The sequence below is a fragment of the Carlito syrichta genome, unplaced genomic scaffold (genome assembly GCF_000164805.1).
Source record: "Carlito syrichta isolate Samal-C Ts95f unplaced genomic scaffold, Tarsius_syrichta-2.0.1 Scaffold315185, whole genome shotgun sequence".
In the NCBI taxonomy this organism is placed as follows: domain Eukaryota; kingdom Metazoa; phylum Chordata; class Mammalia; order Primates; family Tarsiidae; genus Carlito; species Carlito syrichta.
This window is the reverse complement of record NW_007259281.1, coordinates 228269-244128: the sequence shown is the minus strand read 5'-3', so window position 1 is coordinate 244128 and position 15860 is coordinate 228269. Positions and strand designations below refer to the sequence as shown.

The following is a 15860-nucleotide window of genomic DNA, read 5'->3' as shown; positions in this document are numbered from 1 at the left end:
CTCAGGCAATCCTCTCACCTCAGCCTCCCAAGGCGCGGGATGACAGCCTGAGCCACCGAGCCCGGCTAAAGCCTGACTCTTAAGCTAGACTGCCTTGGCCCCTGACTTCCTAGATGCGTGATCTTGGGCAAGCTAATGGACCTCTCTGTGCCTCAGTTTCCCCATCTGAATTGGAGGCAATAATAGTATGTACCTTCTAAGATGTTTGTGAGGATTGAATACACAGATTGCTTAAAGCAGAGTCGAGAACAGAGTTGCGGTACTTGGTTCTTTGATGTGACGATGATTTTGAAGCTCTGCAAGATCTCAGACTGTTTTTGGGTGGAGCAAAATAAGATTAAAACTGTACTTAGGATTGTCTTGGTTTCTGTTCGTCAGAAGATTCCGTCTTCCGTCATTGCCTTCACTCACAGTTTTGGGTATCAAAAAGTTTACTGTAAAGGTAGGCACGATGGCATGTACCTGTAGTCTCAACCACTTAGGAGGCTGAGGCCGAGAATCCCTTGAGCCCAGGAATTCAAGTTCAACCTGTGCAACATGTGAACCCCCATCTCTGTAGGAAAAAAAAAAAAATTTAGTATACTAGTTTATTTTTTCAATGACCTTTCATTATAGAAGCAGTACATGTGCAGTGTGGAAATTTAGAAAATCCAAATGAAAAGAAACCACACACACACACACACACACCACCTTCCCATCAGCCGGAGATGACTGCTACATCTTTTGTGAAGTCTTGCACTTCCTTTTTGGATTTTTTTTTCTCTTGTATGTATTCTATTTGCATATTTTAGTCAAGTTAGGTCTTATGCATTCTATCTGGAACCTGCCTTTTGGTACCTAATGACCTCTAGCGTGCCTGTTTTAGTAAAAGTGTTACTATTAAAGTACTTTAAAAATAATCTTTTATAGTACTGCCACTATGTTGCTGGGCTGGTGGGAATTGGCCTGTCCCGTCTCTTCTCGGCCTCTGAGTTTGAAGACCCCTTAGTTGGTGAAGATGTAGAGTGTGCCAACTCTATGGGCCTGTTTCTGCAGAAAACAAACATCATCCGTGATTTTCTGGAAGACCAGCGAGAAGGAAGAGAGTTTTGGCCTCAAGAGGTATCAAATTCAGGGTACTCGGGGGGGAAAATAATTCTAACCATTCTCTAAAAACAATTTATCCAACTCTGTGGTTACAAGTGACAGATTTAGGTACAAATAAGGGATGGATAACAAATTTGACATTCAGTAGAATCTCCTCTTTTTTCTAGGCTTTGGCATTTTTTTTTTTTTTTTTTTGAGGAGTTTAGAGTTACAGTAAACATTATTTCTTAGGAAACTTAAGAATTACCCAGGAATAAAAGTAAGTTCTGTACTAGCTTCAGAGAATCCTCTAAATAATATCATCAAACCAAATCCCACTGTTGGAGCTGAGGGTGTTTTACTCAGGCTGCTGGGATCCAGAGGGATCATGTGCTTCATGTACAGGCGCAGCTCGTTTTCCCAGATGTGTGTGTTCAGCAGGCTTATCTGAGTCGGGAGTGTCGTGTTAATCATTACTTACTCTGAGGCCCCGCTGTTTGGTCAATGTTCAAGGTTTAGCTGGTGGGTACTGTGGGAACTGGCTATCTTTTTTCCTTTGGTGTAAGTACGTGCCCTGGAGGGTGCCACCCACATCTTTGTATTTAATTTAATTAATCAAGTAATTTACTCATTCATTCATTTATTCATCCATTCATTCGTTTGAATTGGAGTCTCCCTCCATTGCCCGGGCTGCAGTGCAGTGCACGCTCACGACGACCTGCTGGGCTCAGCTGATCCTTCTGCCTCAGCCTTCCAAGGAGCCAGAACTACAGGCGCACACTACCACCCGGCTAATTTTTTTCATTTATTGTGGAGACGAGGTCTTACCATGTTGTCCGGGCTGCTCTTGAACCCGTGGGCTCAGACAGTCCTCTTGCCTCAGCCTCCCAAAGTGCTGGGATTACAGGCGTGAGCCACCGCACCCAGTCTCTTTGCCCATTTTAAAACTCGGGTTATTTATTGTTATTGTTAATATTATCATTTTATTAGTAGTAGTAATAGTAGTATTTGTGGTTGAGTTGCATATGTTTCTTACGAATTTTAAATATTAACCCCTCGTCAGATATGTGGATTGCAAATGTCTTCTCTCATTCTGTAGGTGCCTTTTGCTGGGCGGAAGCTTTTTAGTTTCATACAATACAATTCCTTCTGTCTACTCTTGCCTTTGTTGTCTAAGCTCTTGGCACCATGGTTTTAAAGAGTCATTGCTCGGGCCAATGTCAAGAATAATTTTTTCTATGTTGTTTTCTAGTAATATTTTGGTTTTAGGTCATATATCCAAGTCTTTAATCCATTTTGAATTGATTTTTCTTTTCCTTTTTTTTTTTTTGAGTCAGAGTCTCACTCTGTTGCCCAGGCTGGAGTGCAGTGGCATACTCATGGCCACCACAGCCTCGACCTGCTGGGCTCAGGTGATCCTTCCGCCTCAGCCTTCAGCCTTCCAAGTAGCTGGAACTACAGGCGCCACCACACCCGGCTAATTTTTTGATTTACTGTAGAGATGAGGTCTCGCCAAGTTGCCCGGGCTGGTCTTGGATCCGTGGGCTCAGGCAATCCTCTCCTCTTGGCCTCCCAGAGTGCTGGGATTATAGGCTTGAGCCACCACACCTGGCCTGCTGGTTATCTTTTCAGGGATAGACTAACGCCTCCGACGAGAAGGCGGCCTCTTTAGTCTGAGGTCGTCAAAGTATTGCTTAGTCTGTGCTGCACTTATTGTCCCAAAGGGACACTTGTCAAATCCCTAACTCACTCCCGGGCCACGACTGGCCGCTTACTGGCAAAGTCATGGATAGCTGTCACCACGGAGCTTCGAGCAGCCTTGTTCTTGGTGAAAGCAAATCAGCAGGTTAGAGGGCCTGCACAGTGCCACATCAGTCTTGTCCACAACTGTCCTTTCGTAGCGTCTGCAAACTCCTTCATGCACGTGTCAGCTCGTTTCTTGACCTTCGTATCTCTGCAGGTTTGGAGCAAGTATGTGAAGAAGCTGGGGGATTTTGCCAAGCCAGAGAACATCGACTTGGCCGTGCAGTGCCTGAACGAACTGATAACCAACGCGCTCCACCACATCCCAGATGTCATCACCTACCTTTCAAGGCTCAGGAACCAGAGTGTGTTTAACTTCTGTGCCATTCCCCAGGTATGGAGCGGGGCCTCTCGGTATGCATGGGAGTGAGGGCTCAAGGGAACAGGTGGCGGTCGGGGCGGGTTTTGCTCTGCTGTGTTTCGGGCTGTGATTCCGTAGGATGGCGACTCCAGTTGGCTTTCTTGTGCGGGGGTATCCCGGCACCCCCTTGGCCTCTCAGTCACCACACGCAGCTCAGCCTTGAGGTGGAGTCCGCTCCTTTTCGGAACTTTCTTTCTGGACTTACTCTTTTTTCCACAGGTATCCTAACCTAGTTAGAGCCATGTCCTAGCTGAGGGCTTTGGCCTAGATTTATGGGAAGTGCTAGGTAAAACTTAGGTGAAACTGTTATCATTAAAAGTCTTCATGGCCGGACTCAGTGGCTCAGCCTGTCATCCCAGCACTTTGGGAGGCTGAGGTGAGTGTGTTGCTTGAGCCCGTGGGTTCGAGACCCACCTGGGCAACTTGCCGAGACCTCGTCTCTACAATAAATCAAAAACTAGCCGGGCGTGTTAGTACACGCCTGTAGTTCCGGCTACTTGGAAGGCTGAGGTGGAAGGATCACCAGAGCCCAGCATGTTGACACTGGGGTGGCCGTGAGCATGCCACTGCGCTCCAGCCTGGGTGACGGGGTGAGACTCTGACTCAAGGAAAAAGAAAAGTCTTCATTAAGTACGTAGTTACTGATGTCCTCCTAGACTCAGGATAGCAGAGCCTGACCCCATAGACCTAGCCCCTCAGTGTTGTGGGAGCTTAGACTTCTTAATTGCTGTTATCAGTTATTTCCGATACTAACTCAAATAAGTGGAGAAAGTCAGGATTTAACTGATCTGGAAACTTAGTTTGATCTTGTCCAAGCGATCAGCCATGAATGGTGGTTGGAACTACAGTCTGTATGCCTGTCTCAGGTTTCCATTTAACTTGGAAATAATTTACTTTTGCGCACAGGAAGTCACCCCCTTTTATTGTCCATTCCCCTCCACATTGGTTTTGAATACATAATCATCATGTTCTTTGTAGGAAAAATAGAAAAACAGCTAAGACAGAAAATTCTTTCTGGATGTTATTTTAGCATGTGTATTTCAGATCTAATGGCCCATTGCTATAGCATGGGAAATATTGGATTTCTTTGTGTTTTTTTCCAAATAAAATGGAACTTTTGTGGCTAAACTACAAGATTGCTTAGGATGGCCGATTGCTTGATTCTGTGTGTTGCTGAGAAAGGGAGGGGTGGGAAAGGGGAAAATCTTGACGTACGTTCCCCATGGGCGGTTCTGGTTTTCTGTTGCTTTGTTACGTCTGAACTCTTTGGCAGGGCTCTTTCAGCAGCTGCTGCCCTTCCTTTTCACCTCGTGATTGCTCCCCACGCCATTCCTCTCTCTTCCCCATCTCCTCATTATCTGTAGGTAATGGCCATCGCTACTTTGACCGCCTGTTACAATAATCAGCAGGTATTTAAAGGAGTAGTGAAGATTCGGAAAGGACAGGCAGTGACGCTGATGATGGATGCCACCAATATGCCAGCTGTCAAAGCTATAATCTACCAGTATATGGAAGAGGTGGGTTTTTCTGGAACTACCTGGGTAATTTAATTTTAATAACTTTTATGATCCAAATAATGTCACTGTCTCAACTTACCATGTTTGGACAGTAGATGGTCCTGACAACCAACTGTGCTCTGGCCCAGAGAGACAGGAATTGGTGTCCTTTATCAGGAAAATCAGTGCAGGCGCTGGAGCTGAGCTGATTGCTCAGAGCTACGTGGTACCGGACGAGAGGAGTTTGTGAAGCAAGGCTGTAGGCAAGTTGTGTTTTCTGAGCTGGAAGACGATGCTAGAAGCCAGCCACTCTTCCTGTGCAGGCAGGGAATGTGAAGTCGAGGCTTGTGTGCACAAATGCAGTGCGTGACTGAGTGGATCCCAGACTCCAATCCACATGCCCTAACACTGAGTCTGGTACTTTCCGTGATGCCACAGACCACAGTTGAGAAACCGCAGTAGAGAATGTAAGCAAAGGAAATGCCATCAGGTTGCAATTCTTGCTAAGTTTTCTTCTGCATGTTCAATTCAAACGCCAAAACCATCCTATAACACAAAGCATGCCTGCTAAGTCAGATCTCCAACTGTGGTGGGTATACTATTAGACTATGTTCAGACATGTAGGTCTCAGAGAATAGAATTCTTTCTAATCTCTCTCTAGGCCCTAGAGCAGTATTTCCAAAATGTAGGTGATCTGCTCCCCTTCCCCCAGAGGACCTGGGCAATGTTGGGGGACGTTTTGCTTGTTATAACTGGCAGGGCGGGTGCTGGCATCTGACGGGTAGAGGCTGCGGTCCTCAGGCGTGATCTTGTGGAGACTGAAATACTACAGAGTTCATGAAACAGAAGACCGTTGTCGTTCCTTAGCCTAAGCCCCCTCCCCAGAAGTAACTGCCGCCGTCCTTCCAGCCACCTTGTTACACGCTTACAGGATATGATTGGCAGCACTGCTTCCACCTAAGCAGGATTCGACAACCCAACTCTTTCTTCCGATTTCTCTTGCGTATTGCACGTTCTCCTCGTTTGTACTCCCTGCCTTGCAGCCCACAAGTGTTGCCCGCCACCATTTCTGCCAGAGCCACCAAGGTCTAAGAGAGCACCACATCTCTTCAAACATCTTAAGTTATTTTTGTGACGAGAGGAAAGTGTTCGGCCGTTGTCCAGAAGTGCGCTACAGTGGGCCTCTGCAGTCCGCCACGCAGCCAGCACTTATTCTGGGCTGACTGTGTCCCTGGCGAAGCAGCCACAGGGGTGGGTGCCAGTGATCTCAGGGAAACCGGAGGCCCAGCCTCATGGCTGGAGCCGTCACTTGGACCCCTGTCTGTCTGGCTCAGTGCCTGTGCTGTGAACCCTGAGGGACTTCTGTGTAGCACGTGTTTTGTGGTTTTTGCAGTTTTCTTCTGATTGCTAGTGTTAGAAAATCATTTTTTAAAAAGGCTGTGGCCAGTTCCATTACTATAATAAAATTCAGATTTTATTTGGCTTCTTCTTAACTGTTAGAATTAAACCCTAGCTGTGACTCACAGTTTGATTGAGGGCAAGGGTGGGCAGCCTACATTTGTCTGGGCCCATGTCTTCTTTGTTTTTCTTTTTTGAGTCAGGGTCTCCCTCTATTGCCCAGGCTGCAGTGCAGTGGCACATCCGCAGTGCACCACAGCCTCAATCTCCTGGGCTCAGGTGATTGTCCCACCTCAGCCTCCCAAGTAGCCAGTACTACAGGCACGCTCTACCACACCTGGCTACTTTGTGAGAGAGAGAGAGAGAGAGAGAGAGAGAGAGAGAGAGAGAGAGAGAGAGAGAGAGAGCGCGCGCGAGCGCGACCGAGCGCGCGAGCTGGGGTCTTCTTATGTTGCTCAGGCAGGTCTCAAACTCCTGGTTTCAAGCAGTCCTCCTACCTCAGCTTCCCAGAGTGCTGGGATTATAGGCGTGAGCCACTAGGCCTGGCCTGCCCTGTTTTTGTCAACACATAATACTGGAACACAGCTTTTGCAATATGACAGCCAAGTTGAGTCACTGCAACAGAGAGTGGCCCGTGAAGCTAAAATATTTTTTGCCCTTTTAATAACAGGTTTGCTGCCCTCTTGGTTTCGGGTCTCAGTTATTTTGTGTCAAGTTACTGTATTGAAACGCGTTCTTTTGGAGGAAATGTTAATACTTCAGTCGATTTGATTGAGATAAGTCTCTGAAGATGTCTGAATCTCAAGCAATAGAATCTAATCATGGCTTTAATGTCAGCATCAAGGACATTTTGCAAAAGAGTCTTAAGTGAAAACTTCTTCTGTGAAGCCACACTGGTCTGGCCTCTTGCGGGGTCCAGATGTAGACGTTGATGCTATTCCTCCTCACTCGTCAAGTCCGTCCTTTGCAGTAAGAAGTGAGGACACTTTGCTTATTCTGTCTGGTCCCCAGACTGACTGGCTCTTTCAAGAGTGCATCTGCAAGGGACTTAAAAGCTCACTTCCTCATGCACCTCCAGGGAAGAGCCTGGCGAGCGGCCCGAGTCCCCCCAGCAGGTGGCCACGGCTCTGTGGGACCCTGGTCCGTGGCTGCTGCAGTCGGAGCCTCAAGCCAGCCTGGATGCCTGTCAGCTGGAGAGAAGACCAGCCTGCTATTTTGGGACAGAAATAAGTGCTTAGACCCACAGCCATAAGCCTTCATTCCCCTCGCCAGCATGAAATCCTTGGCAGGGCGACCTTGTCTGTGTCCCTGTACGCGTCCTGCCCCTCCCTGTGGGCAAGCAAGAGTGCCGCTAGGCCCTGGGGCCGGTGTCCCGCTGCTGCCCACGTGTGGTCCCAGGCCAGCGCTGTGGTCACACCCGGGGGCGCATTAGCACCTCGGACCCTTCTCAAGCCTACTGAATGCGAATCCGGTTTTTAAATGGTCTTTTTGTCTTGGTGGGAGTTGAGATGCTCATGTGTGCGACTTTCAGGCCAGACTGGGTCTTACAGCCGTAGACATACATGAGACGTTTCAGTGATGCTCAAGCTGGTTCCTGTTCTACTGTGGTCAGTGGGACTGCCGAGACATGGGAGTGCCACCCAGAGTCAGAGGAGCTGCTGAGTGCAGCATTGCACGGAGCACGTTTCCACTCAGGAAGCATCATTTAATCCACAAGCATTTATTTGGTTTTGACTGTATGCCTGGTGTATAGATGAAAATCTGCCAGACTTGCCCTGGAGAAGCTTGCTCTTGACCGAGGCTGGTAAGGGCTGAAAAGCGGAGTAATTTTGACTTCCCGGGAATTGAGACCTGAGGAATTAAGTTTGCTAAAACCTCCTGTGTGTGCCTCAAGGCAGATGGGCAGGGAGGTGGTGAGGCACAGCACGGAGGCATCCAAAGCTCCCCTTGGCCTTCCTGGCTCCGCTGTCGGAAAGTCAGCTCTGAGGACCATGTCGGCAGCCTGGCGGTGGGGCTGCCCTACTTAGGTGCTAGATCTGCTCGTCAGAGAGACTCAGAAGTTTCGCCCCTGCTTGTACCACCAGGGACTGGCCACACCACGAATTTCTCTTCATCTGGTCACCTTACTGAGCTCATGGTAGGGCATATTAAAATGCTTTTGGAGTTTTCTGAAAGGCTTTTATTTTTGGGTGTTTATTGTGTTTATTCACTTGGGTGCCGGGGATTGATTCCGATCGATAAGCCTTTTTTTCCCCAAGGCGATATGAGGTGGCTTATGGCTAGCCAGAAAATGCATCGGGATAACAAAGCACAAGCAGGTGAGAAAGTAAAGTGGAAAAGTAAGGTCAGGAGACCCGGCACAGACCCAGGGCGAGGCTGATGCCTACGTTTATCGTTGGCGCTGATGCTGTCGCCCGCGACTTGTATGCTGCTTGTACAGTTGCTCTGAGAGAGTAAACCTGAGGCGTTTTCAGTTAGTGATGTGAAGTCTGGGCTGTGTTTCAAGTGTCCTGACTTAAGCAGAATGGGGTTGATGAGCCCTTATTTGATAAGCAGGCTGTCGCCTTGAGTTTTTTGCTGCTGCAGGTGGATTGCAGGAAGAGAAAGCCGTGCCTGGCGTGCATACGCTGCCTTGTTCCTTTCCTCGGCCGTCCTGTCATTTCTTCTCTGTGTGTCCTTCCCGTCTCCAGGCGTCCCTTCCTTGTCTGCCGTTGTGTTTTTCCTCTTATCTAGACCAGAGTTCTCACACTCTTAGGCTTTTGAGGATGGCCTGGTAGATTGTTGAAAAGTGCAGATTCTCAGCCCCTTCTCAGAGACTGATGGACACGGGCCAGGCAGCAGGGCCAGAAGTCTCACTGCTAGCCAGGAACCCGGCGACTCGGACGCACGTGGCCCCAAATCCAGAGTTAGAGGAGCATGGTTTAGCTTCTTTCCTGAAGGCTTGTTAAGCAAGCAAGTTTTTGATCGCTCTCTCGTCACTTGTCCTTGCTGATTCCTTCGGCTTTCTATCTAGAGGTAGTAGCTACTTAGTGCCTGAAAACATGGGCGATACCAAGGAGATCTCGGCAAGTCTAGAAACGGCTGTCAGCTCCTAGGTGGCCTTGTCGGCGTATTCCTTCACATCCCGGGGACATGAAAGTAAATTAGAAAGGGAGAGCGGCTGCGGTACAACCTTGATGACCATCAGGCGTGTTTGCTTCCTGGGAGGTATCTGTATTTTTGTACTCACTCCACCAAGTCGCCTCTTTCTTACGATTTCATGTCCCAGTTTCCGATTTGAAAGATAAAGTTTGGCTGGGCTCGGTGGCCCAGCCTGTAATCCCAGCACTTTGGGAGGCCGAGGTGAGTGGATTGCCTGAGCGTGCGGGTTCGAGACCAGCCTGGGCAACTTGGTGAGCCCTCGCCTCTACAATAAATCAAAAGTTAGCCGGGCATGGTAGCATGTGCCTGATTTTCCGGCTACTTGGAAGGCTGAGGCAGCAGGATCGCTGGAGCCCAGCAAGGTGAGGCTGTGGTGGCCGGGAGCATGCTACTGCACTCCAACCTGAGCGACAGAGTGAGACTCCAACTCTAAATTTTAAAAACTGGTCCCTTGGAGTTAGAAAATGTAAGGTCCAGTCTTGCTTCTGCTTCTGTATGCTTGTGATTTCCCTGAGCTAGTCAGTTTCCCTGGGCTTAGAAGAGTTCTTCATCTGAAGTGACATTATTGTTCAAGATTCATAAACTTGGGCTAGGGGTGGTGGCTCATGCCTATAAACCCAGCAGTTTGGGAAGCCAAGGTGGGAAAATTGTTCAAGACCAGCCTGGGCGCGTGGTGGCGCACACCTGTAATTCCAGCTACTCAAGAGGCTAAGGCAGAAGGATCGCCTGAGCCTCGGAGGCGGAGGCTGTGGTGAGCTGTGATCGTGCCACTGCACTCCAGCCTGGGCGACAGAGCAAAGCCCTGTCTCGCCTGTCGAGGGTTATTGTAGGAAGGAACCAAGGAGGATGTCTGTACGGGAGCTGGCCTCAGCGTGCAGCCCCACCATTTTCCCCTTTTCTTGAGCAGATCTACCACCGGATCCCCAGCTCAGACCCGTCTTCCAGCAAGACGCGGGAGATCATCTCCACCATCAGGACGCAGAACCTGCCCGCCTGCCAGCTCATCTCCCGAAGCCACTACTCGCCCGTCTACCTGTCCTTCGTCATGCTCCTGGCGGCCCTGAGCTGGCAGTACCTGAGCACGCTCTCCCAGGTGGCGGAAGACTACGTTCAGACCGGGGAGCACTGACGCGGCAAGTCCGGCGGCTCTTTGGGGACGGGTGGCGGCTTCCCTGGGCCGTTTTCCCGTGTTCCCTGAGGAGCTCCGTGTGGCTTGGACTTGGGAAACGGACGTGCAGCCGGGAATGCACACGTGAAGGGAAAAGACACCGCCCCCTCAGCCACCCAGCACTCGCGGCTGGGGGTCGTCTCTGCTGGTGGCTTTGGCTGAGCCTGTGCCCTGGCCTGGGGAAGTGGCTGCTGCGACACTGTCGGGCCGTCTTGCCTCGTGTGCATCCTGGCTGGGTGATCATTAAATGTGTTTGGTTCGAAGCGGCCTCGGACTGTTCATCACAGCAGAAGAGGCAGCGGGTTTTCTTTCTGTTCTGTTCCTGCTTTTTTCTTTGTTTTGTTTAATTGGACCGAACAGAGTAGACGGGGGTGTTTATAGCTCTAGGTGACACTTCTTTGCTTCCTGAGAATGCAGATGGCGTCCCAGTGGAAGCTGGGAGTAAATTCTGGGTGTTCTGGCATAATTTTCTCATTTAAAGGGAGTTCAGCTTTCAGAAACAGCAGAGTTCGCTTTGGCCCCATTCTAGAGGATTGGCCTCCCATAAAGGCAGCGTTTTTGAGATTTTTATAATAAAGAATTTACTCGCTGGGCATTTGTCAAGTGCGGTCCCTTGAAAGCCTGCATGGCCGTGGGAAAGGGGGGCTCCAGAATGGAGTTGGGGACTGAGGGGCAAGTGGCCACCTGCTGCCACCACGCAGCCAGTGAGGTCAGTGCTAGGACGGGACCTGGTGGACGGGCCGGTGGCTTCACCTTAGCTCAGCTGCACCTCAACCCTGCAGCCCACTTGCCTTCGGGCTGATTCCCTCAGCTGCACTCAGAAACTGTAAGGTGCTTTTCCCCCAGCTTTTTTCCGTTCTGGAATGGCGATGTACACGCTGAAGTCTGAAGACAGGCACAGGATATTTTCAAGCGATTGGCTTGGGAAGGAATGGTGCTGGGCCTCGTCCCACCACGGAGGTGTGGGCTTCCTCCGGACTGCATGCAGCACAGCTGGGGTCTGGGAAATACTCTCCAGAGAGGCCTTCGGGGAGCTCAGCGTGGGCAAGGGCTGACACGGCCCCTCGGGCCGAGAATCTGCGTCCTAGGGCTGTGCACACTTCCCAGCGCGTTGTCTGTTCTGCTGCCCGCTGCGTTCGGTGCCCTCGTCGCTGAACTTGAGGTTTTTTCCAGCTGTAATGGTTGGGTTGCCACTGTCACAAATGCCGGTTTTCTGCTGACCCGAAACTGGCTTAGCTTGGGCCCCGGGAAGACCTCAGCGGATTGGTTCATCGGAGGCTCAGCTCTGCACACTCATCCCAGGCCACGTGGAGGCAGCTGGTTCTAACCCGGGCTCGACAGTAATTCCCAAGGAACCTAAGCATCAGAACTTGGGTTGGGAGTCCAAGTGTAGCCTGTTACAAAGCCGTGTGCTGAAACTAAGTGTGAATTGGGCAGGCTCACTTCAGACACAGGCAGCCTGGCGGAAAGGGCCTTGGTCTGAGGTGGACCTCCCGGAAGTGCCCTCCTGACGCAGGCATCACCTGTGGGACTTCCTGAGCCGTGTGGCCGTGGGGGTCAGGTGATCTCTTAGGTCTTTTCTAGCATAGCTAAAAGCCGTGTCATTTTTTCTACCATCGCTGACTTATACAAAGATATTAGCCCCGATTCCATTCTAAAGATCTTTGGAAGATTGTCTTCCAAGTATCTTTTCTTTTTTAACAGTCTTGATCTGTCACCAGGCTGGAGTACTGTGGTGCAATCTTAGCTCATTGCAGCCTCAGACTCTGAGAGGCTCAAGTGATCCTCCCACCTCAGCCTCCTGGGTAGCTGGGACTACAGGTGTGTGCCATGACGCCCAGCTAATTTCTTAATCTTTTTTGTAGAGACGGGGGTCTTGCTATGGTGCCCGGGCTGGTCTCAAACTCCTGGCCTCAACTGACACACCTGCCTCAACTGCCCAAAGTGCTGGGATTGCAGGCATGAGCCACTGCACCTGGGCCCTTCTGAGCACCTTCTCTCCTAAGGTTGCCAAATAAAATACAGGATGCCAGCTAAACGTGAATTTCACATCAACGATTTCGTTTTTTAGTGGAATTATACCCCAGACATCTCTTAAGACATAGTTATGCCGAAAAATTACTTGAGTCCCTGAAATTCAAGTTGAATGGGGCATCTCGTGCTGGCAAAGTCCGACAGCCCTACCCTCCATGCCCTACTTTCGATGTACTTTCTTAGCATCCCTGACAGTCTATTTGGTTCCCACTCACAGTGGAATATCTTGAATTTCCCCAGAGGAGCATTTGAATTTAGACCCATCTGACGCTAGAACTTTAAGAGCCGTTCACAACCGGGAGCACGAGTGAGGCCTCCACATACGGGGGTTTCCGGAGAGCCAGCGAACACATGTGCTCAACCTTGGCCCTGTGGGCACATGCCTGAGCCATGGCCTGCAGGCCCCTCCCACCTACTGGGCCATTTCCCCGGGGCTTGAGGTGTGTAGTGGGGAGGAGGGGGAGCCGGGCGTCTACTTAACAAGCATTCTAGGTTATTCTTAGCAGTTTTGGAAACAACTCTTAAGGCTGTGGTTCTCAAGCACTGTCAGATCTGCTGGCCACTGGGACCAGAGACTCCAAATGCAGTAGGTCTGGCGTGGTGCCGGGAGTTTGTCCCCAGCTGGCTGGGATCTGCTGGCCAGGGGAGCTGTGTGAGGACCGCTGCTCACAGGGCCTGCTCTTCAGGGTCAATGTTCCTGGGAGTCCCTGGGGTCCTGCCGAGTGCTGTCGGTAGTCTGGCCCCTCACCCCCCACTTCTATCAGGCTGCCAGGCCTGTGGACGTCCCGAGGATGGCCTGCGGAGGCCTGTGAAGGCCACAAAGGCTGAACTGCCTGGCTCTGCTCGAACTTCTCTCTCTGAACTATCTCGAAGAATGTCTCTCTGGGTGAAGGTTGGGAAGGCACTGAGTGCCACCTCCACCTGTCGTGTTACTGGGGGAGACCCAGGAGAAAAACCCTGAATTGAACTGAGGTGACCAAGTGATGACAAGGTGACCAGTTGAGGTGGGGGGATACAAGAGGGACAGTGTGGAAGTGGAATCACCCAACCCCACTTGGGATTGGCCTGGCCACACCAGCTTGCCGTGGTTATGAATGTCTAATTGAAGCTGTAAGAACCAATGACTACCAGTCTGTGGCTTTGGGGGCCCCTGTAACCTGAGGACCATGATGGGCACCCCAAACTTTTCCTACGTTCCCCAGGGTTCCAGAGTTTCTCCAGTGTTGCATCCAATTCCTGACCGAGTCACACCAGAAGCAAAACTTCCACTGGCTTTGGGAAGCCCCAGCCCTACCCACCCCTCAGCCGGGAAGGGACGGTCATGTCCACAGGCCAGTGGGATGAGGGCTGGCCTTCTGGTTTCCTGTCTCCTCGAGAACGGGCTTTGTCATGATTCTACACCAGCGCTACGCAGAGGCCGAGCTCTTGGCTAGCCACGTGGGCCGGGAGAACAGGGAACCCTCAACACGGCACATAGGCTCCACCCCCAGCCCTACCCGGGGGGTGTCCTCCAGCAGGGCAGCGTCCTGGCGACACAAGATCCCCGAGGCCACGTGCCATGCCTCATGAGCACGATGCCCAGGTGGCTGCTGGCTTGTGCCTGAGAAACGGAGCGCGTCTGTGCCCTTAGCTCCGTGAGCAAGCTCGCTCTTCAACGCCTGGGTGGATGGACAGGAGGGCTGACAGGATGGCAGGGACCCTGCAGAGAGATGAGGCTGCCAGGGTCTGAAGACACGCCCTGGCGGTGAGAAGTGGAAACGGGCCCCGAGGGCAGGCGGTTCCAGGACAGCCTGACTGGGGACGAGGACAGACAGCGGCTACAAGTCCACACACGGCGACAGAGGACCTCTGGGCCCCTTGAGAACACACTTCAGGCCGAAGGAGAAATCTTTTATTGGCACATTCCGTGTGAGCCTGGCAGGGTGAAGCAGTGGTTTTTTAAAAACAGTACAAGCCGGTTCCTCCCAACCTAGTTTCCCTGTGGGAGGAGGCGGGTGGGACAGAAGCAAGTCGTGACCGCTGTTTTGTTCCGGGCCAGCCATGCCACGAGGAGGCGATCAGTAAAGCTAGTGCAGCTCTTCCAACTATTAGACTCGTTCCTCCACGTGATCAGCCGAGGTGCACAGAGAATAAAAAGAATCATGCCAAGGATAAGACCAGAGAGGATTTGCGACATCACAGAGCTGGACAGATGCAGGGGCCCTGGGAGCAGGCGGCCTTCTCCAAAGGCCGCCTCGCCATCTCGGCTCTGAACCTGTAACGCGGTCGTCGAAAGCTGCTTGCTTAGAGGTGCTGACGGCGGGCCTTTGCCGTCTTGGGAATGCCACCGTCCGTTCCGGGTCTCTGTCTTGCTCCCTGGAGATGCGCGGGCAGGGGCTGGGGGGGCTGCAGCCCGCCGGGCAGCAGGCACTACCTACACACAACGCTAGTCTACGGGGGCGGGCCACTGTGCCATCAGCAGTGGCTTATGTGGTCTAACTGCATCGTGGCCTTCAGGCCACTGAACAGGCTGGGAGGTAGCTGGGACTTGGGTGCGTCTCCTCGGAAGACAGCTCTGACGGCAGAGGCGAGGTGTGGCCCAATCCAGTCCTTCAGGCCCTGTCTAAAACCTCTCGTATCTCACGTGAACTCAGAAAATAAAAGACATTTCTACCCCATCTCATCCCCATCCCTGACTGTGTTCGGGGAAAAAATGCGCCCCCAGGACTGGCCAGACAGGCCACGGCAGATCAGATCTTCTTCCAGTACTGCTCCGTGCGTGGAATTCCAGCCACCACTTCCGATTCGATTCCACAGTGATCCTGTCCTCTGAGGATCTTAAAGAAGCCTGGAAAAGAGAAGTAAGGTGTTGTCAGGTGTGCTGTGCGTCTGGTCCCTTGTTAAGCTATTCAAACTCATCCCTACAGACCCAGGAGTAAGTCACTCGGGTAGCTTCTGCTGTTTGCCCGGTCCCCAAGGCCTCAAGGGCTGCAGGACACCACCTCCGCCAACCTCATGCCACCCCTCACAAAGTGGCACCTGGTGCTGTGGGAGCCAGGGCAGGCATGAGCTACTGGAAGCTGTGTCCTGGCCGGGCACGGTGGCTCAAGCCTGTAATCCCAGCACTTTGGGAGGCCGAGATAAGAGGACTGCCTGAGCCTACAGGTTTGAGGACAGCCTGGGCAACTGGGCGAGACCTCATCTCTACAATAAACCAAAGAATTAGCCAGGCGTGGTAGCGCGCACCTGTAGTTCCAGCTTCTTGGAAGGCTGAGGCGGAAGGATCGCCGGAGCCCAGAGGGCCAACCCTGGGGTGGCCGTGAGCATGCCACGGCACTCCAGCCTGGGCGGTGGAGTGAGACTCCGACTCAGAAAGGAAAAAACGAAGCTGTGTCTTCCATACCACCTTCTCCGG

The 15860-nt window shown here is 51.6% G+C and overlaps 2 protein-coding genes across 3 annotated transcripts in view; one reads left to right on the top strand and one right to left on the bottom strand.

The window, feature by feature from the left end:
* Window positions 1-11027, top strand: part of FDFT1 (farnesyl-diphosphate farnesyltransferase 1) — a 22042-nt gene extending 11015 nt beyond the window's left edge. For both annotated transcript variants that reach the window (XM_008072454.1, XM_008072453.1), the window contains 4 exons: window positions 910-1101; window positions 3026-3202; window positions 4594-4746; window positions 10172-11027. In XM_008072454.1, coding sequence (XP_008070645.1) covers window positions 910-1101; window positions 3026-3202; window positions 4594-4746; window positions 10172-10393 — 744 coding nt within the window. In that variant the 3' untranslated portion in view covers window positions 10394-11027. The remainder of the gene's footprint in view (window positions 1-909; window positions 1102-3025; window positions 3203-4593; window positions 4747-10171) is intronic.
* Window positions 11028-14335: 3308 nt separating this feature from the next.
* CTSB (cathepsin B) overlaps window positions 14336-15860 on the bottom strand; it is a 5790-nt gene continuing 4265 nt past the window's right edge. Inside the window, exon 6 of the mRNA XM_008072452.1 lies at window positions 14336-15293. Within this exon, the coding sequence (XP_008070643.1) occupies window positions 15196-15293 (98 nt within the window). The 3' untranslated portion in view covers window positions 14336-15195. The remainder of the gene's footprint in view (window positions 15294-15860) is intronic.